The 13,499-nt window shown below is 37.6% G+C and overlaps 1 protein-coding gene across 1 annotated transcript; it reads right to left on the reverse strand.

The window, feature by feature from the left end:
• Positions 1–4,151: 4,151 nt before the first annotated feature.
• Gr92a (Gustatory receptor 92a) lies at positions 4,152–10,926 on the reverse strand. Its single transcript, XM_044394121.2, has 3 exons — positions 10,404–10,926; positions 4,387–5,420; positions 4,152–4,325 (listed from the first exon to the last, which is right to left on the reverse strand). Exons 1-3 carry the CDS (start codon positions 10,924–10,926, stop codon positions 4,152–4,154), a joined length of 1,731 nt encoding a protein of 576 aa, XP_044250056.2.
• Between the last annotated feature and the right edge of the window lie 2,573 nt (positions 10,927–13,499).

The raw sequence follows: 13,499 nt of genomic DNA on the forward strand, positions 1-13,499 counted from the left end.
TAATTCAAATTCAGTTAAGCTTGCAAGTCTGTTTACCAATAGGATTGCCCAGCCTGAGATACTGGGGCTCAAAATTTACATAGGTGGCCAGACTGACCAGCTGCATGGAGTAAACGATTCGAGGAAAAAGCGTTTACTCTCCATCGGACGCAATTTCCGTTTGGACGGCATCAAAATCAACCTAAGAGCTTAATTATTCATTTAACATTTGATTAGAAATTACGGATATGCTTGGATGGGAGTTAACTACCCCGATGTTGATTAGCAGCAAGTTTAGTCATCGGTAATAATAATAAGTCAACAGATTTTGAAGACACACTCTTCCTTTGACTAAGTTTATCTCGGAAACTTTAAAAGCTAAAAAGCTGAGATGAAACACGCAGATTCTTCGCCCACAGTCGCTTTAAACGACCGTAAAATGTGTCAAGCACCCACATCTTTAATAATTTTAAAAAAGTGTAAATGCAATTTTAATGTGTTTATTAATATCTATCGAAATATTAATGCAAAAATTCATCAATTTGCATGGACAGTCTACAAAACTCTCCTATTTGAAAGAATTTCTGTCGCAGTCACATATTGACTGCCTTCAATTTACTCGCTCGCAATTTGCGACCCGTGGCTCCGTGATATTCTTTGGCATGAAAATGAAACTGAAAATTCGCCACGCGCATTCAATTTGCGTTGTTTGACAAGTGGCGGCTGAGTTTTTGGGCCGCCGGGCCTAAGGCCGCAATTTTTGGATGCTAAATCACGGGACGGCAATTGGCGACGCGTGTCTCGGGCCTGTTGACATGGCATCATCATCGTTGTGATTCTGGCCTCCTCTGCCTCTATATCCTCCATCATTGGACACCCGCATGCTGTAGCCGTTTTTCGCATTTCATAAGCCGCAGGTCAAGTCATTATGCATGCCCTTTGCTGTGCGGGAGGTCCGATGGAAATGAAGCTAATTTCGTTGGTTTGATGGGTGGTTTGCATGGGCTTAGTGTCTGGCCAAACTACTTGAATTAATTTATCTTATCGCCGGCTGCAGTGGAACGGATGATGGGGATTCTGGGGAAAAATGGGTCCATGACGAGGGCCGGCCTCATGCATTGTTGACGCTCAAGTTCCACTTATCAGCATCAACAGCAATAAAAGCGAGAGCAACAGCAACAATGACTGGCAGCCATCACGAGCTTCATTTGAGGGCATACATTTTTATGCCATGCGCTTTTCACGCGACCCGTTTTTCTACGCCATTAGCCGCTCAAGTGGAGTCCTGGGAGGGGCAAAAAAAAAAGTGTTGCATACTTAGGCGCGCCGTTCGTCCTTCGCTGGAAATTCAATTTGCTCTCTTTAAGACTGCTGTGTGTGTTTGTGTGATGTGTCTGTGCGGCTAGCATGCCTCACATTGTGGCAAGTCAATTATTTTCTTGTTTAGCAAATTGCTACACATTCAGGTTTAGTGTAGACATTGTGGCCCCTTGCTTTGCTTAACTTTGTTTTACCCCCAGTGTATCTGTGTGTGTGTATCTGCCACATCCTTCCCTTCACTATCATCATCGTCATCATCTCGGTTTTGTTAAAGTTCCTTCATCTTCGCATGATGTTTTGGTTAACAGACACGTTTGTTAAGCATAGAAAAAAAGAAAAACCATCCATACAAAATTGTAAAACAAAAACTAAACTTTTGCTGAGGTTTCGGCACAGCATCGTCTGCAGTTTGACGTGCAACATGTTATCCCCAGTCAGATGTAAATCTGTGAACTTCCAATTAAAAGTGATATCAACACATTTAGTTGCTGCACATAAAAGTCCGGTATTAGAGAGGGATAACAAAGGACTAAGACCGACTAAAGGGGCTTATAAAGTTTGTTGGGACTAAGCTTGACTTTAATTTTTTGGTTATATTTAAAAGGCATAGCTACGGCTTGACCCCCAACTCATATGCAACGAGAAAATTAAAAATAAAGTTTTACTACACAAAGAAAAATCATAGTTTCGATATATTAATCTATTAAAATATTTATTAAAATTTGCTAACAAATGCTCTTTATTTTATACACACAAAAAAAACTCGCCGGAATCAAATCGATATGCGCATGGTAAATTTCTGTTTATATATGGACATATCGTTTTTACCATGCAATACCGATTTCTCTATCTCTATTTATCTAATAAATTGCTTATGTCAAAGAAACTTACTAATCTTAGCAATGACCCAATTTTCTTTAGATTTTTTCTCTGTACTCTAAAACATAATACATGCCTGGATTGAACTGAAGGAGATTTTGCCGAAAGCCGAACTCTAATGCCTGATAGATGTCCTTGGCAAGTGCTTTGCCAGCTTATTCCAGCCATCCCTTGCCATCCGACCAGTCAGAATGACAAAATGCATCTCGAACGCAACTCTGACAACTCGAACGCAACCCATGAAATGGAAAAGGTTCAGGTTCAGGCCACAGATTGAGCCTTAAAAATCGCTCAAGAATATCCCATTTTGGGTCGTCAATGGGGCTAAGAGAGGGCAGCAAAATTGACCAATTAAGGGAACTGGGGGTGGGGGGTCGAAATAGTTTTAGGTTGTTAAGCTTTGCATAATTTTTATGCAAGCATGCGTTGTTATTTGCCTTGTTAACAGCTGCGTCAGCAGGAGTCGGGTTCGGGTTTGGACTGGGAGTCCTGGAGTCCTGGCCCATGCATTCATGGCAACCTCAACGACAAAGTCAACGTCATTGTTCAAGTGCACCATGAAAAGGACACACACGCTGCCAGGAGGTGGAGAACGGAGCAGAAGGACCCGGGCAGCCAGGCAGCAGAGTCATAATGCAAATATGCCATAAACTCAAAATGTCAGAGCAAAGTGCAACAAGAACAGAGGAGCATGGAGCACACAAGGATACACATGCACATACGCAGGAGGCAGAACGCAGGACGGAGCACGAAGGATAAGGACAACAGCACTGGCAACATCTCAACATGATGTGCCTTTGTTGCTATTGCTACTCAGAGAGGACCAGGCTTGCAGGATGGCCAGGAAGCCGGGGTCCTGCGATTGATGGATGCCTGCTGCAAAGGACGAGAATGAGACGGAAGAAACGACCAAGGAGATGCCACAATCAACGTCATTATCCGTTGGCATTGAGCGTGCTTAAATTGTCACCTCAAGGAAGGAAGGCAGCAGGTTGATCAGACGAAGGACGAAGGAATTTCAATTAAACTCCCTGCAGCCGATGGAAATATTTGCACATTTATTTTAAGTGTTTAAGTAAATAACACCAAATCTGTTTAATGAAACACAAAGGAAGCCGCTTCGTCTAAATTAATCTTGCCAGCACAAGGACATGGACAACCTGGCCGAAGGGAAAGGACAACGGTCAGTTTGACAGTTTTCCGTGTGCGTGTCAGCCTTAATTGGCTTAATACATTAAAAATACCCATGTATATATGCATGTAAATTGAGCCAAGGACAAAAAGGATCAGACTGGAAATTTAATAAATCAAAGTAAATTGTGCATGAAAATGATGGCATGCTTGAGCTAATTTTTGCGTTTTGAAATTCCCGAGAAAGCAGAAGCTACATAATCAACGGCACTAAAACGAGTCGTTTCCTGAAATGAAAATGAAACATTTTATGATCCCTAATGAACCCAAAGCGAACCAGGGGATTACTTCGCCGAGGAGGAAAATGTGCTGGATAAACAAACACACGTTAATTATGAAAAATTATCTATTGATGTGACTGACCCGAGGGTCCAACTTCTGGCCAAATCACGTGGCGAAAGTTCATTTCCACAGCCATTAAAATGAGCAATGTGCCCCCTGACAGCTGGACACTGGCCACACGGGCATATGGTGCGTTCCTCCATCATTTTGTGGCTTTCACATAATTGCAGTTTATTAAGTGGCTTCAGAGAATACGGAAAATATTTTGTTACACTAAAACCAAGGCTGCTTATTTATTATTTGTTTATTATCCGATATGAAGATTTTTAGTTTAATTGGCGTTATTTTATTGAAGGAAATAAGTGAAAGCAATAGTAGTTAATAAATTTTATTTTTCCGCAAGTTACAATTGAAGTTGTATTTTACTTATGTTTTTTTAAAAACAAAAACTTTTAATTTAATTTACAAAACAAAATTCTTTCTATTGATAATAACAAAATTCAAGCAAACAAATTTTTCTCAATTTTTATCTGCATTCTATATTGAGCAATGAACGCCAACCAAGTTACTACTGCGGATAAAATCATTAAAAAAAGCTCGTTGGTTATTTCACAGAGGCCCAAAATGCTAACTCGGAACTGACAAAGGTTGAGATGGGTATAGAATATTTCCAGCTAAAAAAAATAAATATGGAAATTAATTATGAACAAATTCGTTTCATACAAATGAACTAACCATGCGGCGAAATTCCTTCAGATCTTCCGCTTTAGGGATCTCCAAATTCGGCCTTCGAATAATCCTAAATTGATTCAATGCACCCTGGACGGAAGTGGTTAGCAGTAGAAGATCTAATATGTGTTTTCCGATAAGTATCCAAAAAACGCAGCCGCAGAAGTTCAAATCGGTAATCATTTTAAGGCCAATCGTGACGACTAACAACACCTTATTTATCAGTGCCAAAAAAAGGGGCATCACAAAAAGCCTCTGAAAACCAGTGTTGATTTGATATATCTCTCTGTACAAATATGTGCACTTTTCCAGCCTATTTTTCAGTTTTCTTATTTGTTGTTCGCTGGCCGAAGTATCCAGATTCTGCAGTTGGGTTCGCAAATGGGTACGAACATATCTATTGACCTCCGAATAAAGAACTCCAATACTGAGAAAGGCCATAACATTTATGTGGATGAACATGTTGGTTCCTGTGACAACAAAAACGTCACACCACCAATAGATAGCAAAATGCCAGGTTGAAATGTTTTTCACAGTAATCCAGATATATGTTAACTCATGGAAAAGGCAAACCAAGTTGAGTAGGATCAAAATCAGTTCACGTCGGCCTCCAAAGCCAATGGTTTTCGGTTTAAACAAATGGCTCACTTGCCAGAAGAGTCGGAAAAACTTATTGAAAAGCTCAATAATTTCCGGGCCTCGCAAAACCTGATATCCCAATAGAAACAAAATGATTGGAATGCTCAGTAAAATCCGCAAAATATGAAGAACTTGCTCGCCGCGATGACTTGCTAATATTATATTCCATGAATATGAGTATAAGAAAATGCAGAATGTTATAAAACGATGGGTAACACCCATCCACTTGAGCCATTTGCAATTCGATACTTTTTCTCCTTCTTTACTCTTCTTTAGGCGAAAAAAGAAAACTCCAATAAACTGTGCGTATCGGAAAATGAAACGCAGAATTCCGGCGGAAAGTTTCGGAACACTCATCTTATGAAAGACCCCGAATATGACCGCTTTGGTTTTAACTCCGACTGGAATTGGGAATTAATTGCTCTAAGCACTTAAATGCGCAGAGCATTTGGTTAATGAAAACTTAAGCCAATGCGCGATGATATCATTGTATGGCAGGTGACAAGCGCAGACATCAAAATTATTGCTTTTAAGTATTCGAATCGAGATTAATTTTCTTAATGATTTGGAATCTAGATAAAGGCACTTCTGATCCCGTCAAACTCCCTGAATAAGAAAATAACACTAAAAGTATATTGAATGATTACATATGTAAAGATTATTTTATTTGGTGTCGGTCCTGAATAGGTTATAGTCAAAACAATAACATTTTCTTTGGAATACCATTGCAAATGTAATAATTAAATTAAAACAAGAGGGAACGTTATAGTCGGATGCCCCGACTATCAGATACCCGTTACTCAGGTAAAGGGAGTGCGAGGGAGATGGAGATAGAGATAGAAAACGTTGATCACGCATAACTTTTTAACGAATGGTCCGATTTGAAAAATTTCTTCTACATTTCGATAGGTATTGATAAACACAATAAAACTGCATTTTTACTTTTCCAAAATATTAAAATTTTTAAAATCGTATATAAGCGATGGTGGGCGTTAGAGGGGGCGTGGCACCATTTTGAAACAAACTTGCGCTGCGTAGGAATTCCTAGAATCTGCATGCAAAATGCCAATCTTCTAGCTTCTATAGTTTCCGAGATCTCAGCGTTCATACAGACAGACAGACAGACAGACGGACAGACGGACAGACGGACATGGCTAGATCGACTCGGCTAGTGATCCTGATCAAGAATATATATACTTTATGGGGTCGGAAACGCTTCCTTCTACCTGTTACATACTTTTGCACGAATACAATATACCCTTTTACTCTACGAGTAACGGGTATAAATATTAATTGGATCTTAACTGTATTACACATTGAATGATGAAAACCAGATAGCTTATGCTACCAGATACTATAATAATAAATAGCCTGTTAGAAATATTAAACAGGCCAAGGACAACAACCCTAAACTCATACAGATACAGATGAGTGATAAAAAGTTCCACCTAAGACGAAGAAAATTGTAATTTAAATACAATTGATTGAAATGTTATATTCACCCTTTTCTTCCAGTTATTAAACTCTGCAATAAAGAAAATCTCCAGATTGAGTTCGCGAATAAATATAAACTGTTTAAGTGATTCTTGAATAACCAAACAAAAACTAAGGAAGTCTAGAATAATTCTAGCGAACGCAAACCATATCCAAAAAGTACTAAATCGTAAGTCGATTATCATCTTGTAAAAGATCATGACTATGTATGCAAATGATTTAAGAAAGTTAAAAAACAGGTGAATGCCAGAAAGCTTTTGCAATGAGGCAACCACATAAGAAATCTCCGTAAAAATGGTCATATTTCTTCTTAATCTTCGGATTCGGACCGTCTTTTGATGCGAGGGATTGCAACTTTCGGTCAGTGCTTGAGATTGCACTTCGAAACATATATTTTCAATGAACTCCGAATAAAGAACATTTAAGCTGAGGTAGAAAATAAAAGTGGAACGCGTGATCGCACTACTGGTAATATTTACAAAGGCGAAGCTCACTAGACCGATAATATTTTCCTTATTGGCTTTCGGTGCAAGTACTGCCCAAAAGTGTACGATTTCCTGAACCTGGCAACCCAAGCAAATGAGAAGCATCAGTAACTCGCGTTTATTTCCAAATCCGTTATTTTTCCTGAAGGACAGGGATCTCACTCGACGAAAGAGTTCCAGATATTGTTTGAGCAACGTAATCACTTCCTTACTTTGGAAAATATTAAAGGTCACTGTAGACAGATAGCAGGGAAATAACAACAGAAGACATATCGAATGTAATATTTGTTCGACCAATACGTTCCTTCCCAGGATCCACGTGGCGTACGAAAAACATTGAATTCCAAAAGGCAAGAGTCGCAGGATCACCAAAAGCCACTTAAGACTGGAACTATTTCGGAAACTTTCCACAAAGACCAAATCACAATTATTTTGCTTTTTAAGTTGAAAGAAGATTGCGCCCACATATCTGCCGTAGATTAAAAATCCGCATAAAATTCCGACGGACACTTTTGATGCACTCATTTTCCGAAAATGCTGCTGGACTTGCTTGCGTTGAACCTTGATCAAAATGAAAACCTATTTGCTTTAATCGAGTTCCAACAAAATTAATTTTCCTAATGGCAAGTTAACTTCTGTTCAGATCTGTGGTCTCCGTGGCCCAGAATAAATAACCGTTGGTGTCAGGCAACGCTTCTTTTTACAAAGTACTGCGTAGTAATTTTATAAAAAAAATGAAACATTTTCATATTATTTTTAAACTTTTATTAAAGTTGTATTATATATTTCTAACATTTATGAGACAATTTAAAAAATTAAAGTCACTTATCTCTCTTAGTTAGTAGTAAAGATCCAAGCTTAAAATTATTTGAGCTAGAGACAGAATTAAAACAACATGAAAATAAATTTAAAAACTCCGTAAAAAAACTTGTTAACTTAATTTCTTTCCATTTCGTATTGTATGAAAAAGGTAAAATAGCAGGTCATTGTGGACAGGAATGCCAAGAAGAGTTCCTTGGATACAATAAAAAGGCCAAGCGGACGCACCCGAAACTCGTCCACACTAAGTTGCAAGTAGAACATTTCCATCTGTGTGAAAAAATTTGTAAAATAGTTTCTTATTTTGTATTTAATTTTCTTCACTTACGGTTTTGTTCCAGTTCGGGATTTTAGAAAGGGTGCAGTCATTCAGCATCAGCAGTCGAATTTCAGTCGATTTAACCACTGCTCTTTGTACTGACCATGTTAGGAGAAACATGTTCAAAATCTCAACCACAGTCTTTGAATATAAAAAAAGGAAACCATATCGGAGCCTGATAATGACTACGTATGCAAGAAGAACAACGCTCACGCTGCTTTCAAACATTCCACAAAGAAGTGGAAAATCATATATATTTTGGAATTTGGATGCCAAGGAATGAAGATCCCTGTGACAATCCAAGCACTTGTCCAATCTTTTTCGTATTTTTCTAAGTTTTCTGTTAGTGGGCTGTAAGTCCACGGACTTTAGTTGGGATCTAACAAAGTCGTTAAGATCGCTGTATAGAACGCCCAAACTTAAATACCACAAGCAGGCGATAAATGTAAGCATTTTAGAACCAAAGGAGATAAAGGCATCAGCAAACCAAAAAATAAAGTTAGAAGAGCTGGAATAAGGTTTTACTAATTTTAGCAGGAAGAGTTCCTCGTGAATCCAGTAGACTGGCACACAAAATAAAATAATTATTTCACTTTTTCCTCCAAAGCCATTTTGATTGCGGTTACAAAAGGCTTGAGCTCTTCGAAACAGTTGCAGTAAACTATTGACCAGCTGAGTGACCTCTACTCCTTGATAAAGCTGCAATTTCAGGATTGACATGCAACAGGAAAATTGCAGTAACGCACGGGAAATGTGTAGAAATGGTTCGGTCAGGTCAATGAACGACAAATTCCATTTTATGTACATGTAGGTAAAAGTAGATAAACATCCTAGGCGAATAATGGCAAAGCACCACTTCCACAAGAGAGGACTATCCTCCATCATCACTCGGTCATCAGAAGTTCTTTTGAATCTGAAGCCAACTGCACCCATAAATCTGGAGGTGTAGAAAGTCCAGCGCAGAATTCCGATAGATAGTTTTGGAATGCTTAACTGACGAAGTACCCCGAACATTATAGGAGAGGTTATAGCCACGATTGAACTGAAGAAAATTGTGGTACACCAAAATACCCAGTTCTAAGTGTTTTTCACTAATGAAAGCTTGAACCAAATAGATTGATAATATTTGTGGTGGCAAATACCTGTCAAGTTTATAGGTATCTTCATCTTTTAAAAGCAACAATGACTTACGTAGCTGTCGCTTTATAAAATTGTTTACCAAAAACAAAAGACAAAATGTTTATTTCCTCGAAAAAAACTACATTAACAATTTAACAATCTTAACTTAAAAAATAGGTAATTAGTTGTATTATACTAAAAGATCTTGTAAACATTAATACCAAAATATATATACAACCTTTTCTTCTAGTTAATAAACTCTCTCATGATTGATGAATTGATTGCGTTATTTCTGAGTAACCACATTTAAACAAACTGATACACAAATTATACTTAGTTATTAGTATTTATTAGGTTAAATATTTATTCTTGATACCACATTATGGTAAATTGATATGTTCTTAATGTACAACATAAACTTATTAAATATCTGCAAGTCAATATTTTCAACCTATTTCAACTGCATTCTGCATTGTATAAAGAAGATAAGATGGCAAACTATTGCCGAAAAGAACGCCAAGAAGAGTTCATTGGATACTTCAAAAAGGCCAAGCGGACGCACCCGAAACTCATCCACACTCAGTTGCATGTAGAACAATTCAGACTGTAAAAAACATATATTCTACAATGTTATTATATTTGATTGATATTTGTTTCTGTACTTACTGTTTTGTGCCAATTCCTGATATTACTGAGCTCGCTGTTATCTAGCATCAGGAATCGAGTTTCGCCGAACTTAACCACCGCTCTTCGAACCGACCAAGTCAAAAGAAACATGTTGAATACCTGAACCACAGTATTCGAATATAAAAGAAAAAAGTAAAATCGGATCCTGGTGATGACCAAATATGCAAAAAGGAGTATGCATACACTATTCTGGGCCATGGCAAAGAAAAGAGGAATTTCATAAACTTTTTGAAATTTCGCTGTCAAGGAATCAAGTTTCCGATAAAGTTCCAAGCACTTTTTTAAACGTTTTTGAATATTTCTTTTTTTTTCGTTAGTGGGTTGTACATCCAATGTTTCAAGTTCCGATCTAATATGATAGTTTAAGTTACTATACAGAAGGCCCAAAGTTAAATACCAAAAACAGGCCATGTATGTCATCATTTTTATGCCAAAGGAGATATAGATGTCAGCTAACCAACCAGCCAATTTGAGTGCGTTCCAGTGAGGTTTTATTAATCTCAGCAGGAAGATTTCCTCGTGAATCAAGCAGATCAGCATGAAAACTAAAAATATTAGGTCATCTTTTCCACCAAAGCCATTTTGATTGCGGTTGCAAATGCTTTGAACTCTTCGATATAGCTGAAGAAAACTATTGACCAGTTGTGTAACCTCTGGTCCTTGATAAAGATGCAATCTAACAATGGACATGCAACAGGCAGATTGAAGAAACGCACGGTTGAGCTGCAGAACTTTTTCGATCAAGTCACTGGAGGGCATTTTCCATTGTGTGTACATGTATAGATAGACAGATAGGCTTCCTAAGCGAATTATGGCAAAAAGCCACTTCCACATGAGAGGATTATCCTCCATCATTACTCTTTCGGTAGATGTGGTTTTATATCTGAAGCCAACGGCACCCATTAATCTGGAGGTGTAGAAAGTCCAGCGAAGTATTCCAGCAGAGAGTTTGGGAATGCTGAACTGACGAAGTTCCGCGAACATTACACGAGAGGTTATAACCACGATTGAACTGAAGAAAAATGGGTTACACTTCGAGTACCCAGTTCTAAGTGCATTTCACTAATGAAAGCTCGAACCTCAAGGATTGACATTAACTGTGGAATAAAATACGTGTCAAGTTTTTGGATATCTCCATCTTTCAAATTAATTACTCACTCAGGAACGTAGCCTCGAATTAAGAGGGTTATACGTGTTAAATCACCCCCTTTCAGTTAAAAGTCTAGGAAAAATATGGATCTAAAAATTTTATATTAGTACATGAATGTACACCCAGAAAAAAAAATGACCTAAAATGTCAAAAAATGGCCTAGAATTTAGGTAAAATTGGCCTAAAACTGGAGCTAAGTCCTTGAATGGCCTAAAATTTAGGATTGTATGACCTAAAATGTTAGGCCATTAATGGCCTAAAATGGGGTAATTTTTGGCCTAGATTTTAGGTAATTGGCTGCCTTAAAATATGAGAAAACCCCTATCCAAAATTTTAGGCTTTCTTTGGCCTAAAAATTTGTACTGAAAATGTTTCATATTATAAAGTAAATACAGATAAATTTATAGCTAACTCGAGGTCAATGTCGGCTTAGTCTTCAAGAAGTCGTCATTATTCCAACACACAAAAACGAGCGAAGAGGCTTCACTGTTCAGCAGTGAAATCGCTGTTTTATTCAACGATGGAAGTGGGTTACCATGCAAGCCGCGCTATAACTGGTTGGGAATTATAGAGTCGCTAGAACGGTATCAGAGTTCCGTGCAAATTTATTTAGGTAAAATGCATTAATTTTAAGGCCCACGATGACCTAAAATATTAGGCTATACGGGACCTAAATAGTAGGGCAAATATACCAAAAATTAAAATTTTTAGGCAGTACATGACCTAAAAAGGAACTTTTAGTCCATTTAAAATGTTTTAGGCTATGTATGACCTAAAATGTTGTCCATCATTTTTCTGGGTGTGTGTTTTTAAACTTGAAGCCGATTTCACCCATTATTGTGGATGAGTAGAAAGTCCAGCGCAGAATTCCGGCGGAGAGTTTCGGAATGCTTAACTGACGAAGAAAACCAAACATTATAGGAGAAGTTATGGTCGCGAATGAACTGAAGAAAAACGGGTTACACTTTGAATACCCAGTTCTAAGTGCATTTCACTATATTTAGCTTGTTAGGTTGGAGGGAGTATTATTTTATAATTGCAGATAGAATTCCTAATTAGTTCAAATTAATCCCATTTGCAATAGCTAGGAATACAATACCTTTATAGCATTTAAATTCCTGCGTGAAACTAACTGCGCCCTAATATATCAATTATTGCTATCAATTTCAACAATTAGTCAAATCAAGCAGATTTGCAATTTACAGTTATGCATGTCTATGTGAATTATTTATTCAATGAATGCGGCTTTAATGATAAATGTGATCAACGAAAACCGCTTAAATGCATTGCGTGTGTTTGTGAGGTTGGCTAGTCTGCCTGTTTCACATTAAGTGTAAAGTTATTTATGAGCGTTAATGCATATTCAACTAATGACCCTAAAACCCATACACATTCGATTTTAAGGCTCTTTACATTGTGTGCAAACATTGTCATTAAAACCATCTCACAAGTAAAATAGAAAGAAATTAAATGGAATAGTTTGCAGCCTAAGCGTTCATTGATTTAAGCAAATATTAGCTCAATACATACGCATCGAAAGTTTGTGGCATAATTGCCAATTGTTAATGAGCGTAGAGAGCCTGTGAAATTTCAACAACTGTCATAAACAGAAGGGGACCGTTGCGTCAAATGACTTGAAGGCGCCAAGGGGATCAAAGTGTCCCTGTCCTCCCCTCGACCTTTACCACCCTCTTTGCAACCGCTCACCACTTGCCCCATTATATGGTATGTCACTAATTTTATAATGCAAGCCGCAAGACATAAAATCTACAAGGCCAAAGTGCTTGAGAATACAAGTCAAGTATCTGAAGTGTGACAAACATACAGATATATGAGTACAGTGCGTTCCATGAATTCAAAATTAACAAAACATTTTTTAACAATATTCAAAAGAATATTAAAGCTGTCTTTATAGTGTAAAAATTAATTTTAAAATCCATAAATCATTTATGAAAAATATATAAATATTTGTAAAAAAGAAAACAAAAACTCATTTTGACTATTTACAATTAATAATGATGCGTTAGTAGGAGATTACTAAATATTTTGGGAATACTTCGATTTAGTCCAATTACATTTACATTTCTTGCGGCAATCTCAACATATGATTTCAGTTTATGATAATTTCTTGCACTGTACTATAGTTGTCCCATTCTAATCGTCTGTCTTGGTCAGCATTTAGCTTCGTTTTTGCGGTCTCTCCCTTCTCGTCTTTGTGGGAATGGATATATCTGGGCTTTTCAGTGCGGGTCCTGTCAAATTGCTGCGTTGACAACTGACATGTGCCTACTGTCACCCTCTCTCTCCGCCTTCTGCCTCCTCGAGAAACGTTAGCTTTATTATAGCCTTTAATTACTGTTGGCCAGTTAGCCAGTTTGCCAGTTGTCACGGCCAGCAAACTTAATAC

The sequence above is a fragment of the Drosophila takahashii genome, chromosome 3R, assembly GCF_030179915.1.
Source record: "Drosophila takahashii strain IR98-3 E-12201 chromosome 3R, DtakHiC1v2, whole genome shotgun sequence".
Taxonomy (NCBI): domain Eukaryota; kingdom Metazoa; phylum Arthropoda; class Insecta; order Diptera; family Drosophilidae; genus Drosophila; species Drosophila takahashii.

Coding starts and splice junctions, on each gene's coding strand:
- Gr92a (XM_044394121.2), bottom strand. CDS start 10,926: ATGTTCGCGGAACTTCGTCAGTTCAGCATTCCCAAACTCTCTGCTGGA. Junction 5,421..10,403: donor GAACGCACTCAAATTGGCTG/GTTGGTTAGCTG, acceptor TCCCAATTCCAG/TCGGAGTTAAAACCAAAGCG. Junction 4,326..4,386: donor TGAAGGAATTTCGCCGCATG/GTTAGTTCATTT, acceptor TATTTTTTTTAG/CTGGAAATATTCTATACCCA.